Consider the following 17,602-nt stretch of genomic DNA (forward strand, 5'->3'; position numbering starts at 1 on the left):
AACAAACATGGAGGAAAAATACAGTGAGACCTCTGTCAAGAGATGGAACAGGCATCGGCGTGCCTTTGACAACATCCAACAACCAAAAAGCATCAGTCAATACAATGAGCACATGGGTGGTGTAGACCTTCACAACCTACAGGTTTCACAATACCATATCTCAATCAGGTCTAAGAAGTGGTGGTGGCCCATCTTCGCATGGTCTCTCAACAGTGCTATTGTAAATGGCCATTTCTTTTACAGAGATGTTATTGGAGGGACCATCGACCTGCTCACCTTTTCACGGATAGTCTCACAGTCTCTTCTGCAAAAGTTTGGAACGAAACCACTGAGCCATGGAAAGAGATCTGTACTGAGTGCTACTGTTGAAGATCAGGCAAGGTATGACAAAGTTTCCCACTGGCCAATCAACACGATGCACCGGTTCCAGAGATGTCGCCGTTGTGACGAACGCATTACCTATGCATGTGAGAAATACAAAGTACCACTGCACATTGAGTGCTTCAAGATGTACCATGGAGTGTAGATGAGTGAATGAAAAAGGGTTGAAAGAAGAAAAGGAAAACAGGGAAGTCAAGAGACAGGAGAAGCTATACAATGGACACATGCAGTCTTACATACAGTTCACATGCACACACACACAAGTACACATGCACACACACAAGCACACGCATGCACACACATACACACACGCACACACACACACACACACACACACACACACACGTGGGCGCATACAGTTACATACAAACAGTACATTGGAGTCTAGGAAGAAAAGCTGAAAAAAAGACCATCAAAATGTCCTAAACATAATTTTTCCAAGTCACACAGTAATTCCCTTAAAGGTAAAAAAAAAAAAAAAAAAAAAAAAAAAAAGCCAGTCAAACAGGGTTGGATGGCTATTACATAATCAAAGTGGGGAAATTCAAAACTCTTATTTTGAAGGCAACATTCCTATTTTGCCGGTATTTGCTCGTAAACTCTGGAAACCTGATGCACTTCCAAATGAGTTTGTGGGGAGAGAGGGGAGTTCCCTCTTCCCCTCGTCTTGGCTGAGAGCTCACCGCTGAGGTTATTTAAATCGAGGTCATCCAGAGGACAAGAGGAGGAGCTGCTGCACATATTCAAACTAATATCCAAATCACCGACAGTGCAGGACTGGCCACGTAACACCATTAATAGATAATATAAACGCAGTAAATAAGATGTAAACAATCAAAAATGACTAAAAAATTAAAGGGCAAATGTACAGAAGGCAATTTAAAAACTAAAAACATAAAAAGGCAGCTTAGAAATTTCATGTATTGCATGCGTGGATGCTGCTTTTGTCGTGCCTCATGTCAGTTTGTAGGGAAATTATTGCTATCTTCCTCCTAGCTATCAGGAGATAGAGATATTAGGCAGCCAGTCACCACGTGTCTTTGTGTTGCAAAATCCAACTCATTTCTACCTGGTAACATTTAAAAACATGGAGAAACTTCTGCAAAGACAAAGTCTCTCCTCTACTCTGCCATGTCCACACCAAGGACCTACCCTGTAACCCGGAGGCTGCAGGTTCAAATCCCACGCGCCCATCTCTCACAGTGAAAGCTGATCGCATGTTGCTTTAGGCAAAAGAGGAGGCTGAGGCATGGCTCATTTCAAACACAACCAGGATACTGGCACCAGGGGATTCAAAACTTGGCATGACATTTAAAATGAAATAAATAAGGCGTGTGTGTGTGTGTGTGTGTGTGCGTATGAGTGAGAGAGAGAGAGAGAGAGAGAGAGAGAGAGAGAGAGAGAGAGAGAGAGAGAGAAAACAAAGAGAGCTACTAATGAAACCTCCAAAACACCAATCTTTTCGTTTTAATTCAACTTTAATAGATGCAGCTGGCCCTGTCTGAAGAAAGGCCACATTTGGTAACAATTCAAAGGAGAAACAAAGAGTTACCTACAAAAATAAACCTGCATTACTTGTTATTAGCGTATGAGACAAAAATGGAAGGGAAAGCAACATCTGATAGAACCACTGCACCTCTCCTGCAGAGCCGACACTCAGCCGAGCTGCAATGCCCAAACTCAGCAACACATTCACCTCCAACATGGATTATGGATTATTGCATTTTAAACATAACTGTTGGGGGAACAAACCAATTGATTTGGAAACAGATTACTAATTTCAAAGAGTTTAGCCTGGTTAAACAGAGGTTAGATAGAATTAGGAAAAAATTACAGTATTAAGACTATCGTCCTTTACTTATTTTTTCCATTTGGTGTAACACTGCAATACAGAGTTCGGCACAACAATGACTTTAACCAGACAGGATTTCCATTTTTAAATCACTAATTTATAAATGTGATGGTGGTTTTGGGCTTTGTAGCTTGGCCAGAAAATGAAACTCACGGCTGAAATACAGCTGGGAGGTTCTTCCAAAAATATCACCTTGTGTTTTTGTAAGACAAGGGAGCAAATTTTGCCTTTGCGACTCCAGGAAACTGCATAGGGCATCTGTTTCTCCAGTCCCTGCGTTCAGCATTGCCCCTGCCCCCCCCCCCCCCCCCCCCCCCCCCTAAAAAAAAGATAAAATAAATTAAAATAAAATAAAAACAGCAGAAGAGCTACACACAGATCTTTGGCATTAATGTGTCTGGTCATTCAAACTAGGGACATAGTTTGCACAATGCTTATGAGGATCTCTCTCAGGCAAACACACTTGTGTCTTTATTCCATCTTTCTGTTTATGCTGAGTAATACTTAAAATGATTTCAGATGAAGCTGAAAGGACATTGGATTGTAAAAAGCCACATCCAATTTAATTATTGTATACTATTAGTGGTAATATATCCCATAATATTAAGCCAAATCATTAGGTTAAAATTATAAATGTGTAGTTTATGTATTGTCCTGTAGGTTACCCAACATTTGTGCGCTCTATGGCTCTACTTATGGCTGAACAGTCTTATAACAAGATCTCTGATTACATACCAGATACCATAAATCAGCTTCTCATACATTACAAACACTACTGGCCCATTATTATTATTAGCATCATTATTATTATTTTTAAATAATGGCTAAATACCACTACAAGCTCAGAATTTGCATTACTGGCAAACCTGAGTCTGATCTGCAAAATAGTTGCTGGTGTTTGTTTTAGCCTCCACTGTATACCAAGTGGGTGGGGTTTACAAAGTTAGGTAAGCTGTCAATGACAACAAGGTGAACTGAATTTTTAGCCACTTTCCTGTAGCTGTATAGATCCTGTGGTACTCACTGAGACGCAAACTCCGTCACCCGTCTGGTAAGGAGGCTAAAACGAACTACTTGCAGAAGCCATTTGTCCCAAGTGGGATGACTAATCTATGTAATGTAACACATGCTTTATGTTGAATAATCCAGTAGTGTATACAGCAAGTATGTAAAGAAACAAACCAGAACACATGCTCAAAACATTTCACAGTCTACAGCTAACTTTGTGTAAATCATATGGAAGCTAAAAAGATGAGCTTGAAAGAAAAAAAAATTAATAACAAAATAAAATTCTGTCACACTGTTCTTCCATTTGTTACAAACATAAAATAAAGAGAGGAGCTTAATGAGAAAAATCTTGCAAAATAAGGTCATGGCAGGGGGTATTACAATTAGAAAAAATGTACAGATTGTGGAAGTAGTGGGTGGATATACACTGTAGGCATCCCATAACACAGGAGAGACAGAGGGAAAGAAACAAAAGAAAAAGTCAAAAATTAAAACCCGTCTTCCCTGAATTAGAAGGTAAAGTGCCCAAAACATACTCTAGTTGATACGATTGGTGTGGTTCATGGCCCTGGCATGTGTATGTGTATGTGTATGTGTGTGTGTGTGTGTGTGTGTGTGTGTCTGTGTGTTGAGCACAGGGCCTTGTTTCTGCCTGGTATAGCCTAATACAATGATGTGCTTCAACAGCAAAAGTTGTTAAGCGGATACACTAACAACATCATGGCTTTAAGATTCAAAAACTGTCTGCGCACAGACATCCATATAATATTAAATTACATTACCCAGTGTTTGAAAGTAAATTTGGGTTAGCAACCCCTTTAAATAAAACTCTATATAGTTATTCCCTCCAGTGGGACGAGGCCTCTAATATTTTGCTCCAGGCAACACCTAAATATCTGCACATTTCTTAAAAATATCTTTGGTTATACAGTATAACAAAAAATAAAATAAAATAAAATAAAATAAAATAAATCTATAACATAATGTTACCAATGGAAGTTTGACACAGAGAAATGAGAGCGTAGTTGCAGATTTGTCCACTAGATGGCGGCATTACACAACCGTCCTCTACAGAAATGCATTGCAGCACCGTCAGCTTTACATCATACAGTACTTGCAGCTAAAACAATGAGTCTTTATATCAAACAGGTTTGCATTTCTTGAGAAGCTCTACTCTGAAACTCTATCCAACTGATTGTCATTCAGGATTTCTCTAAGCATCTGTCATCGCTGATTCACAGGACACCGACATCAGCGGGGAGACAACAGAGAAGGTTTTACATAATGACAACACTGACAACATGCCTCTTTGGTCTCCAAGCCATATCCTGAAGTATAAATGTGACACAAGACAGTATATAGACAGTAAGGCAGCTATTTCCTACTCTGGCAACACTATTGAACAGCTTGTATTACTGTACAAGGAGCCGTTCATGAGTATAACCACACTGTACACAAACAGGCAGCTGAGCAATGTCAGACATAATTTTAATCATTTTGTACCATCTCTTTTCATTTGTGGATGAAATTGTTGTTGTTTTGCAGCTAGCAGTTCATGTTAGAGTTTCCTAATGGAGGTTCCAGATTTGTTGCTTTATAACCATCATGTCATCCTGTTCTGTTGCATTCCTGTTTTATTTTCTGTCATGCGGTAATTTTTCCTTCTTTACTACTTTTCCTGTGTGCACTCTCGTTTCAAAAGGAGAATGCAGGGTTGACAAGGGGGTCAAGGGTGCAAATTTAGCCGGGCCAAGATAAGGGCAAAGCGCAGCCATTTGAAATGAATAGCTGCGGACAGACATAGAGGAGGGCAGGACAATAAAGCCATTTTGCTCTCCTCTGTGTTGCTGCTATCAGCACTTACAGACCTCCATCTCTCTTTAGTGACACCAAAGCAACAGAGGAGCTGGTCACTGATTTCTCCAGTGCAGAAACTGAAGGGGCTGCTAATCACAGAGACTTCAACTTCAACTCCTGTGTTGCTTTGATGTGAGGGGAAGTCCTTTTGATCATCCCCAAGGCAACAGTCTCACTGCTGTTGAGAATATATATTTTCTCTGTTCATAAATTCTCACATAATGTCTTCCTAGAAAAACTGCCTAAACAAACTATTCTTCCGCTTTTTCTGTGCTTGTTCCTTCCTTCTTTCTAAGGTTTCTTTTCTACTTCCTCTACGCTGTTAGTCAACTTACAGAATTCAGTCTATTCTCACTGCAACATCCTCCTCCTCCCCTACCCACAGTGGGTTAGTTTGAAGGTCAAAGGTCAGTGATTATCTCTATCCAAACCAGTGTCAGTCTGTTCAGTTACTTTTTGCCTCTGCCTGATTCACTATATTAGTAATCTTGCCTTCATCCACCATAGCAAATGACAAGGCTTTTAACAGACCACATTCAAAACTAAATTCCTTCCTCTCCTCGAAACTTTCTGATTAATGTACCGCTTCATTTAGTCTTTCTATAGAAACCTGGCCTTTTCAGCTATGAATTGGTAACCAGAGCGCCTTATGAAGAGCTTTTTTCTGGTCTTTTTCCAATCATAAATCAACTATTCACTTCCCAAACCCTTGGCCCTTTTCTATTCATTTGATACCTTCACCTCCAACATGCAGTTTTAGGCCGATGTGTCTTGATTTGTAGGGTAATCTTATTACATACATATAGTCTTGCTTTCTTTAATGATGGCATGTGGGCATGTTTGTAGTCGCAGGCCAAACAAGGTTCAGATGGATGTGTGTTTCATGCTCATGCTGCCTGTGTAGCTGCTTGTAGTAGGTCAGTCGACCTGTATACATGATTCTATATGTTTCTGTCTCAACAGCCTGTTTTCAACGGTTCCAGATTGTTACTACGCCTCTGTATAATAACCTAAAATAAGACCTTTTGAAAAGAAAAAACAAAACAATATGAACGCTTCACCCATATAAATTAACAAAAAATATGTACAGACCATAGCAACAAAACAAATTAAATAAAAGTCAAAATAATCCAACTCCACGTATGGCCTTGAGTCTTTCACAAGTTTGAAGGATCAAAAAGAAATAAAGGAGAAGAGAACTCAGACTGCATAAATTATGAGACAGCAGAGGAGACGGAGAGAGGTTAATTGAATATGGCACAATGATAATCAGGGTAATTCTTTGGTATGTGGCATATGGGGCAGCAGTTTAAAGCCTTGAATCCAGGCTAAGGGAGATGCCACTGGCTACTAAGTGTTGTCCATTCATCCATCTATCCAATCCATCCTCTTCATCGGTCTCCATATCTCCATTTGTTCAGTCCCCTTCCCATTTCTTAAAGCATCCCTCTCTGTGTGATCACGGCTTCCTTCAGGTGCTGGATCGTCTTGTCCCATTCTGCTTTCAGGCCCCTCTCTCCTCCAAAATATACAGACATTTTCTGTCTCTCCTCTGAGGACGTGAGCCCCCTCCCCCACTGTGTCCCGTCAGGCCCTCCAGGGGGCAGTAGTCATGTTTTACTGGGGTTTATTTCTCTTAACAGGGTGCTCTGGCCTCGCTCAGGGCCTCCTGCAGTCTTTGACGGTAGTTGTCGTAGCGTCGAATCACCGCCTCCATCTGCTCCTGCTCCTCTTTCTCCAGGATCCGCAGGAAGTTATGCAGCTCCGGGATGGAGAATGCATCCCACTGGAGAGATGAGGAGAAGAGGAGGAGGAGCAGTAGGGAGAGAAGTAGGAAGAAAAAGAAGAATAAAATCATTAAAATGCTGAGTGCTGAGTGTTTAATTTATTTTGGAAATGAGACAGAGAGAGCCTGTATTACCACGACGTCTCCTGTTTGTTGTTCTTTCAGTACAAAGCTGAGTGTGTCGGAGTCGGGTCCTGCCACCAGACGAAGAAACAACGGCTGCTCTCCATCCGCCAGCTTACACACATACACTACAAAACACACAAAGTCGTTTTAGTCATTATGTGTATATTTATTGACTAGTGTCATATTTTGCACATCTATTTCTGCATACAACGAGCCTGTAACTGTGAAATGTGTATCTCTGTGTGTGTGTGTGTGTGTGTGTGTGTGTGTGTGTGTGTCTGCATAATAAACCAGCCTGGCAAAAGATGAAAGGGTATACACAGAAGGGTAGGGTACATTAACAACCACAATAAACTACAGAGAAAGAGAATGGAGGAGAGAGCAGTAAACAAGGCTGGCTTTAACTACATAAACTTTTTAAATATTAAGCAAAGTTAAAGCATTTATGTCACACTGAATATTCCTCTAATGAGAGAGAGACACAGTAATGGAGACAGGGAGAAAGCATGGTGGGATAAATTAAATATTCAGAGAGCAAAGCCACCGTGCCAGGCTCACATAATCTAAAACAAGCTGCAGTTAAAACAAACCAAGCTTGATTTAGGTTTTTTTTTTTTTTTTTTAACAGAGCAGCCTCTTTTTGCTGTAAACCTCAACTGGAGACATTTTGTCTCAACCTGAAACCAAAGTTCACAGCCATTTGTAGAAGACATTGTTACACATCTGCAGCCAGCACTTCTAGTTCTAGTGAAAGGAAAGGAACATGAGGTCTGTAGTAAAGTTAGGGGAGGGCGATATGGACAAACTCAAATATCACAATATCTTTGCCTGAATACCTAAATATTGAGCTTGTGATGATATTGTAGGCATGACTATTGGTGCTTTCATGATAGTTCTATGCAAGAGATTTCTGATAAATAATCATTAGTAATGTGGATCTGATAACCAAGCACGTAGAGGCAAATAATAGAACACAACATCTTTTTACTGAAATGCAGCCTTTAACACCAGGAAAAGACAACAGTCACGACAACAGTCAGTCATATCTACTGTCATATCATCTTAGATATGAGGACTGTGCGATGCAGATAATTTCATATTTTGATCACAATATAATATGTCTTATGTAAATTTGATGAAAAAATCACTGACACAAAATAACCACATGCATCATGACTTCTTTTTGAGAATTCTATTAGCTGAATACAAATGACAGGCACCCTTTTTCCTTTTATTTCTTCTTTCATATTAAGATTCTTTAAAACTGGTTTGAGGTTTTTTTGCTTTCAATATTTGCCTTTCATGTAGCTTGCATCTTTTGGCTCTACCTGTCCTGCCTTTCAGGGTTGCTCTGTAAGTGGTAGAAGAGGTTTGTTTTATTGGAGTCTGATGTGCGGGCCGATCTGCGACATACTCTACAAACCATTTTCTGGTCGTGTCAGCTTTCTCATATCCAAACCACGTCCAAAAAACAGAAGTACCCCCCTTTTTGGGTACAAGTTACTCATCTTGTCTTGGTTAGACTGGGTCCTGTTCTGCACCTGAGTGTTACCTGAGTGTTGCGGTGAATTTCATTCTGTGTCATGTTCCTCCATGTTTTGTTATTCACCTCCACATGTAGCAATGGTGCATTCAAGACAACTAGGGGCTCTGACTCAATGGCAATAGCGACAGAAACCATAAAGGAAAATCTGTATTTCCACCATGCATATCATCATATAGCACAGCCCTAACAGATATCAGTATCAATGTTATCAACACTTTTACCTGGCAGATTGAGTCATTTGTAGAAAACAGTTATAGTTTAATAGTTTTTCAGTATGAGAGATGAGGTTCATGCATGAGCTGAGAAAGCCTCCATCTGAGTTCTCAGACATGTGTCTAGACACCATCTTTTATTAGAAGTCTCCCTCCAGTAATGAGGGAAAGCCACTCCAAAACACAAACCATAAGAACACAAACACAAACACATGCAAACACATGCAAACACACACACACACACACACACACACACACACACACACACACACACACACACACACACACACACACACACACACTAATGAGGGGAAAACACCATGAAACTTTCTATGATATCGACATAGTTTTCACACACAGGAGGTGTAAAAAGGTCAAACTAACTCAATCAGTCTTATGACTGATCTAGAGACGGGGGTCAGGCCTTATAGATTAAGCACTAGCTTTCACACAGTTCAGCTCCTACAGCATTTTTTCAATGTGTAAGTGCTGTAGTGCATGGACTCCTACTGTCTTTTCTTTGTATCAGGTTACTAAATCAACTCCTGCAGCGCTGTTTTTTCTTGTTTGGAGATGCTAAATTGACTTTGAGATGTTTGATACCTCTCCACGGAACCCAATGACCCTATGACAGCTGCTGTTTGTGTGTGTGTGTGTGTGTGTGTGTGTGTGTGTGTTGATAGTGGGGAGAGCCCTGAGGCATTCAGCAACCAGCATGAGGGGGGTGAGGCATCCAGAAATACACACACTGGTACGCCCTTAGCTGTCTCTCTCTCTCTGTCACAAATACACACGCACAGAACCTCGACAGCATGTCGGTTCCCAAGCATCCGATACCAAGCCTGGCATGAGTGGCATGAAACACCAGCCCCAGCAATGTCGCTTTCCCTGGCTCACACACGCACACACACACACACACACACACACACACACACACACACACACACACACACACAGAGTGGGTGTCTTACCCTGTTCCTCCCTGCGACAGCGTTTGTACAGGGCATATTTGGCGGGGTTGTCTGCTACTGTGAATTTGTTCAACAAGGCGACGATCACCTGCACAAGAACAAGACGACACTCAGATATTTTGGTCCAGACACTGATAACAACACTAATGTGAACAATATGAGATGATTTATGATGTGATATATGACTGTGTCAGTCATTCAGGGTAAAGCCTACATATTTGTGGCAGATGATGATGTCAGACAGGATTCCTACTGTGCATATTTCGTCTTTTCAAAACCCCACCTTCATTTCTTGGCTCGGCCTGACTTTGCTATGTGTTCAATGTGGTGCCTGTTGAGCAGCTGAGAAACATGACTGCCAACTAGAACATATCAATCTGGAGCTGATATTTCACAGTAGGGGTCAACTGATGGCTTTCTGAAGGCCAATACTAATATGATATTGATATGTTTTGGAATGAGGCTGTTTAGACTGATGTGTTTATTGAATGCCTATTATTCAATATCTTTCTTGCCAGAAAAATCCCAAAATCTATAGAATTCATTGCTTCTCCCAAGGACAAATAAACTAATAACTAAGGAATACAAATGGTAATGTCATATTCATGCCTATCATAATGTCTCAGTAAAATCAGTTCAAGTTAAGATGTTCCCATAATCATCTAGTGTTGTACTGATCAGTTATACAATAAATCTGCAACCAATTAAAATGCATCCATCATACAAGAGGTGGGTGACACCGACTGGATTAGACCTGAGTTTTAATTTAAAAAAAAAAAAGGCCAATATCAACCCATGCAACAATCATAATTTCAACCTATTCCTCACTGGTTCTTGTTCCTAAACAGGACAGTGTGTATGCATGTGTGTGTTAGCCACCTGTTTAACTGTGTTATTGGAGCTGATGTGCAGGGTATTGGTGGATCCTTTGGGCAGATAGAAGGCCTCCTCCCCGACGGTGCCTCCTGCTCCTCCCCGTGCCCCCCGCACCGTCACCGGCCTCCTCAAATCCAACTGCACCTTGATGAAGCCGGTGTAAACCCCGCTTGGACTCTGCAGGCCAGAGAGACACAGAGAGGGAGTGATTATCTATAAAGTATAAAGTATAAAGATAAAGTGATTATCTAACAACCCTCCAACTATATGCTTTTTTTTTCAGCTATGTTGCACGAGGCTGGGTGTTTAACATCTATATGTTTTTTCATATCCAAGCTTCCAGAGCTACATGCTATATGATCACTATGGCACGGAGCTTTCCACTCAAATAACACAATATGACTCCCAGGACAGATGGAGCATCTTAAGCTTATTACCCCATATGTGGTCTGGAACAGTGTGTGTGTGTGTGTGTGTGTGTGTGTGTGTGTGTGTGTGTGTGTGTAAAAGCCAACAAACCGGATCATTGCAATGAAAAGTCACTAGAAAACAAAAACAAAAACAAAAAAAAACAAGCTGGAGCTAAGCATTCAGCTGACAAACAAAATCTACAAGACAGAGAGAGAGAGAGAGAGTGACTTGTGCCTACAGATGAAGTGATAGGGAGACAAAGAAAGAAAAGACAAAGTAGCAGAGAGAAAGAAGCAAAGAAAGAAAAAAAGAAAAACAAAAGGAGAGATGTGTGGGGGAGAGCGAACAAAAGAAAGCCAGAGAATGAGAGCTGAATGTCTGCAGGTTTGGCATAGTGATGCTATCAGCCCAGCAGTTCAACATCTACACTGAGAGGATTTTCAGCAGCAGTTTTCTTACTTATCTCTGTACTTTTCTGTATTCTTGCGTGATACTTGCAGAAAAGCAGCATTAACCTCCTTTAGTTCATGTTTATCGGGGTATCTGCATGCTTCAGAACACCAAATGGATTCAAATTGTACTGCCAGTCCTGTTCTGTAATAATCTGAGAGGACATGCAGCAAAAACAAACCCCATTGTTGCCTGATGAAAAAATAAGTCCTCTACTTTACTTTATTTAATTTTAAGATTTCCCTAGACCGTTAAAGGATCTAAAGATTCTCTGTGTAATGACAAGAGTTGAAGAGAGACCAAATCATAGAGTCACCATATTTTTTTTTTTTACTATTCTAGTGTTTTAGTTTTTCATTCTGTATGATTAATGATCTGATGTAAAATCCTATGACCAAGTCAGCACTGTCGTGTGCTAAAAATGTTCTTCCTTCCTGGTTGTCTGTGTTGTTTTTCAAACTGGTTGAACAGCTTCCACTGGAGTGACCACCATTAGCTAATGCAATCAATGTGTGAAGAGTTGGGTTTCCACTGTAGAAGTTCATCATTTTGTCAAACAAGGCCGTTAGTTAATGACAGTCCTTTTAAAAAGTAGGCAGCATTGCTCTGTCAATGTCCGTTCAATCAGTTTTAACAGAACATTTCCCCGTTGACGAATATCTCACATCACTGCTGCCACACCTAAAAGAATTTTCATTTGTGTTGGTTTCACCATGGAGAAACAATGTCACATGGTCTGAATACAACTTCAGACACTTGAATGTGCAGCCAAGCAAAATATTCTGTTGGGAAACAATAGCAGGAATAACTTCAGCTCACACTGATGTTACTGCTGAGGAATGCTGAAAGCAGGAGGGAGGCAGCGTGGATGTTGAAACGTCAGCACACCTCAACCAAAAATCCTGAACTCTAGCCTCATTTTTCAATATCACAATCACAGCATTTCATTCATTCTTCTCTATTGCACTACAGATATTTTTCTGCTGCAGCACAAATGCTACAGCCATATCATAAACAGCAGATGATACATATCACTCAGTATAAATATATCAGCATCTGTTCCACTGTCTAGACTGAGGAAGAAGGGGGGCAGCTGTTTTTCACATCACGCCCCGTGTAATGTGGAACAACATGCTAAATCTATTAAAAACAATTTTTTACAACAACTTGTTTTCTGTAACAATGCTGAAGACTTTCACTTTTTTTTTTATCACTGACTAATTTTTTATGTCATCTTTTGTGTGGATGTGATGCCTTTTAATGATTTCTAAACTTTGGTTTTAAAAAGCTGCTAAACAAAATAGGGGGGGAATAAGTGAATCAAAGACAGAAGAGCAGGAAAGAACAGTGTTAATACCATGAGTCATGACTGAAATATTTAATGCATGGACGTGTCAGGCACAGCACTGCAAGAGAGAGAGAGAGAGAGAGAGAGAGAGAGAGAGAGAGAGAGAGAGAGAGAGAGAGAGAGAGACATAGGGATAATGTTGAGGGAAATGAGCAAGGATGAAATAGAGGGGGGTGAGAAAAGCATTCACAGGAAGCCCTGAATACAAGCCAAAACAATTGAATATATGTGTATGTATGTGAGTGCATGTGTGTGTGTGTACTCAACTCACCAGTGTCATTTTAAGGTGGTCCCTGGTCAGGGAGTTGTATTGCTCAATCTTCTGTCTGATCTCCTCTCTGCTGAGCTGAGCACGCAACTCTCTCTCCTTCTCCACATCCTGATACAGAGACAGAATAAAATAATCCATGAAGGGCAGATGGAAAAAAAGAGCCATGACATTACAAAGTCATGAGCTGACTAATCGCCTCAAAACAATATCATCGCTTTTTTCAGCTGATGCGGAGTGGAGAAACAGAGACTACTAAATGATTTATCGACAGAATAACAATGAAAATATTTGTCAGCTATAGCCACAGTCATTAGTGATGAAGGCACATTGAAGCCAATATAAGGGATCTTTTTCATGGTATGAGATGGGACCCGTAATAGGTCATAGGCTTCTTACTGGAGGGCCACCACAAGCCACAAATAGGTTTTTAATCAGCCTGGATCCCAAGATGAGTGACTGACTGTTAATCTGAGACAAAAGATGATGGTTTCCTGCAGGTGGGTGGAGGTGAAGGAGCTCTATGTATATCCTTGCCTGTGCGAATGTTACTTCTAAGTCACGCAGCAAAACAGTTCGATACTGAACCTTGATGATTCCAGGAAAAAGAACCCAGTTGTTTACAGGATAATGGGATTGTGGAGTCTTGGCTGATATGGTTATATGCTCTTTAAGAGCGTATGCAAGTGTATATAAACTTGTTGCAGTGTATGTGGTGGTGTGTATGTGCACGTGTGTGTATTTGTAAAGTCGCTCACACATGCACCTCAAGGGGCTTTATGTGAGGAAAGAGAGAGTAAGCTGTTAGCGATCCATGTGTGTGTTTATATATAAATAGCTTTAGGGTGGGGTGGCTGGTCAGCTGATATAGAAAGTTCTAGATAAAAGACTACACTAGACATACACATACATACACACACACACACACACACACACACACACACACACACACACACACACACACACACACACACACACACACACACACACACACACACACACACACACACACACACACCCTCACAGGCTTAGTGCTTGCACATGTGCAGGAACATGTGCTAGAACAATGAGATTTTAAAATCTCTGCTTTACTCGATGCACCACATCAAATACACTAATTAATTTACTGGCGTCACCAAAACAGGCATAAATGACACCAGCTCAACGAAACACACACACTCCATGTGAGTTGATGATTCTGGTGGGGTTTTTTTTAGAAGCAGTGTATTCTAGCCTGGAGTCATGGCTCTTAACTGAGGACAATGTAACCTTCATAAGACTCACATGGAGAGCCACACACAAAGCTTTATCTGCAGAAAAGCATGTTAAACTTGGGTGACATGACAATCCCCAACATGTTGCGTAATCCGGGTTAAAGAGCTCGTCCAGTGACCTCAAAACCAATTACAATATTTTCAGGCAGCCACTGAGCAAATCACTGGTTTTCAAAGCAAACTGAGGGAAAAAAAATCATTTGATTGGAGTGGGGCTAATGCATAGAGACACTATTATCCAAAATGTCATCCATGAGCAACTTCAATTCAGAGACTCTTCTTGAAACACTGAAATTGTTGGCTGTATTAGGTTTAGTTAGTACAATTATTTTGCGGGTGTAATGACTTGACTGTCCTTTGGTGCTTAAGGATAAACAGAAAAACAACAACAAAAAAACAAACAAAAAAACACACACATGTATTTTCTGAGGTAAAAAAAAAAAAAGTTGTAGAAGTTACCTTTCTAAATTAACTAATTAAATAAGTAAAACTAAAGAAAGAAAGAAAAAGTCACAGCAGTACAAGTACTTGCATCAGTGAGTCCAAACTGAATTTCCAAGTTGGAGTCATATAAGATGGCAGCACTTCAGAACACTGCTTTGCATGTTTCATAGTTTCCATTGTCCTATGCTGTATATAGATATGGTTAGGTACAAGGAGATGGTAAAGGAAAAAATGCAGTTTGCCCACTTTTTTCACGCTGACAAAAATACCTGAGTATTAAAGGATACATCATTGTGAGTAGTTTTTGGAGACTGCAGAACTACAAGTCATTTTCATTTACATTAATGTCTGCTAGCCTCATTGTGATCACTGACTAAAGGTCACCATTTCGTCACCTTTTTATTCTACCCGTTTTCATATGCTGACTAAGGCACCATGCTCTTTCATTTCATATTGGGTGGTGAATTATATTATCTTATTTTTTGTGTGTTCATGTGTGTCTTTGTGCAAAGCATCAGCACTTTCCAAGACATAACATGACATGGTCGAGTCAGGTGAAAAGCCACAGTCTCTTATTTCACCAAGTAAAGGGTTTTGAAGCCTGGAAACCACCAACATGTGGACTGTGCAAAATGGGATGCAAAAAGGAAGGTCATCCTAATGTTTCATATGCTCCATCTGTGTGTGTGTGTGTGTGTGTGTGTGTGTGTGTGTGTGTGTGTGTGTGTGTGTGTGTGTGTGTGTGTTAGGGAGTGCCTGTGCAGAGTTTTCAGATGGAGTTTAAGTCCCCGGTGTAGTGTGTGCTTACATGGGCATAGCGCAGCTCTCCTCTGCTTCTATTAAAAACAACCACCCCCACCTCACCCCAAAACACACACACACACACACACACACACACACACAGTACAGAGTCCAAGGCAGGCCTTAAAGGCACACACACCCTTATATGGATAACACACACTGTTCAAGGGAAAGATAAGGTGCCAACACACACACACACACACACACACACACACACACACACACACACACACACACTGTAGCAGTTTTAAACAGAGCTTCAATCCTATGTCCACTATGCCACATTTGTAGCTCTGCAACGCAAAAGGCACACCTGGTTAGTGTGTGTGTCCAAAGGTCTCAACGTCATGGTATGTCTGGTCTATAAGCGGCTACAGCAGCCCTGTCTAAAGGGTTAAATCTCATGATAAAGAAGAAAGGTGTGTGTGTGTACGTGCAACATTGTGACTTTGAATCTTGACCACACCCTTTATCACATGTCTACATTAGATAAGACTTTGGTGATGTTTGTGGGTAAACTAGGACATGACAGCATTAGGATATTTCAATTCAACTTTATAGTGCACTTGTTGTGTGCAAAAGATAGAAGTTTGTCCTTGGCTTGCATGTGCAAAAGTCTACAGGGAGGATATATAGGCCTTTTTCACAGCAGGTAAACACAGGTCTTATTAATGAACATTAATTCTGTTCCATTTCACTGTAGCAGAGTCATTCCAGTAAGGAAGCATGTGTAACAGCAGGGTCCTGGCTCTGTTAGAGCTAAATGAAACTGAACCTTAATGTCATTAGTAAAACCTGTGTTTACCTGCTAGTTAATGTCAAAAGGTCTGTTATGAAAAAGGGCTATAGAAAGAAGAAAGAAAGACAAATGGAGACTGTCCATTTGGACCAATTATGAAAAATCCGATCAGGTCAAGTCAGTGTTGTCCATCACTGATGTGGTAGACATGATGCAGTTCAATTGACTATAAATTTATTGTAGGCCTGATATATTGGCCTCCAGTCAATCTTGATGATTAGCTGTGCAGACAGACTTAGTGATGGTGACCTGTCTGTATACATTTGTCAGTCTGACACAGACACTGACTCATTAGGATTAATGTAAGGCAGTCAGGGACAGCAGACAAACAAATCTGCTGAGTCTCTCTCGCTCTCGCTCTCTCTCTCTCACACACACACACACACACACACACACACACACACACACACACACACACACGCACACTCACACACACACACGCACACTCACACACACACACACACACACACACACACACACACACGCACACTCACACACACACAAACACACACAAATACACACAATAGCATAACTCTCAGGTGAATGGATTCCTTCATTCCACTCCAAATCATTTTGCTGGAGTGTGTGATATGTAAAGGTGACCTGCTGCTGGGTTTTTCATGTTCAATCTGTGCTTCGGGCTCAAGACAGGTCAGATGAGCCAAAGCTCATTACCAAGAGGTGACAGGTAATGAGATTACACAGCCTGCTGTGTCTTCATGCTGAGGCACAGAGATAAACAGAGAGAGAGAAAGAGGAAAGAGAGACGGACGGACAAAAGGAACAGGCGTTACCAAATAATCCTTCCAGTGAACCCTTCCTCATGTGTCTTTGCAGGGCGTGTGTGTGTGTGTGTGTGTGTGTGTGTGTGTGTGTGTGTGTGTGTGTGTGTGTGTGTGTGTGTGTGTGGTGAAGTCAGCAGCTAACCCCAGTGACCTAATAGATAAAGTGACTTCCCTCTCTGCAGCTGAGAACTGCGTGACACAGCCAAGTAGATCAGCTGGCCTGTGGTGGATAAATTGCTCATATGAAGGGTGATCATGTATTAGGCACTATCCTTTAGAACAATAATAAGCTATAATAGTATTTCAAATCATATTCTTATATTCAATCACCTATTTTATGTGTTTACAGTATCTTATATGGCATAGCCTTACTTGTGCACTGCATCCTTATGTTTCTTTCCTCTTTT

The 17,602-nt window shown here is 40.8% G+C and overlaps 1 protein-coding gene across 1 annotated transcript in view; it reads right to left on the reverse strand.

Annotated features, from left to right (window-relative positions):
• Positions 1-3,050: 3,050 nt before the first annotated feature.
• Positions 3,051-17,602, reverse strand: part of rassf3 (Ras association domain family member 3) — a 31,033-nt gene continuing 16,481 nt past the window's right edge. The window contains exons 2-6 of the mRNA XM_030045830.1: positions 13,096-13,203; positions 10,619-10,792; positions 9,740-9,827; positions 7,020-7,135; positions 3,051-6,884 (exon numbers count right to left, since the gene is read on the reverse strand). Of these exons, the coding sequence (XP_029901690.1) occupies positions 6,735-6,884; positions 7,020-7,135; positions 9,740-9,827; positions 10,619-10,792; positions 13,096-13,203 (636 nt within the window). The 3' untranslated portion in view covers positions 3,051-6,734. The remainder of the gene's footprint in view (positions 6,885-7,019; positions 7,136-9,739; positions 9,828-10,618; positions 10,793-13,095; positions 13,204-17,602) is intronic.

Source organism: Myripristis murdjan, chromosome 23 (genome assembly GCF_902150065.1).
Source record: "Myripristis murdjan chromosome 23, fMyrMur1.1, whole genome shotgun sequence".
Taxonomy (NCBI): Eukaryota; Metazoa; Chordata; class Actinopteri; order Holocentriformes; family Holocentridae; genus Myripristis; species Myripristis murdjan.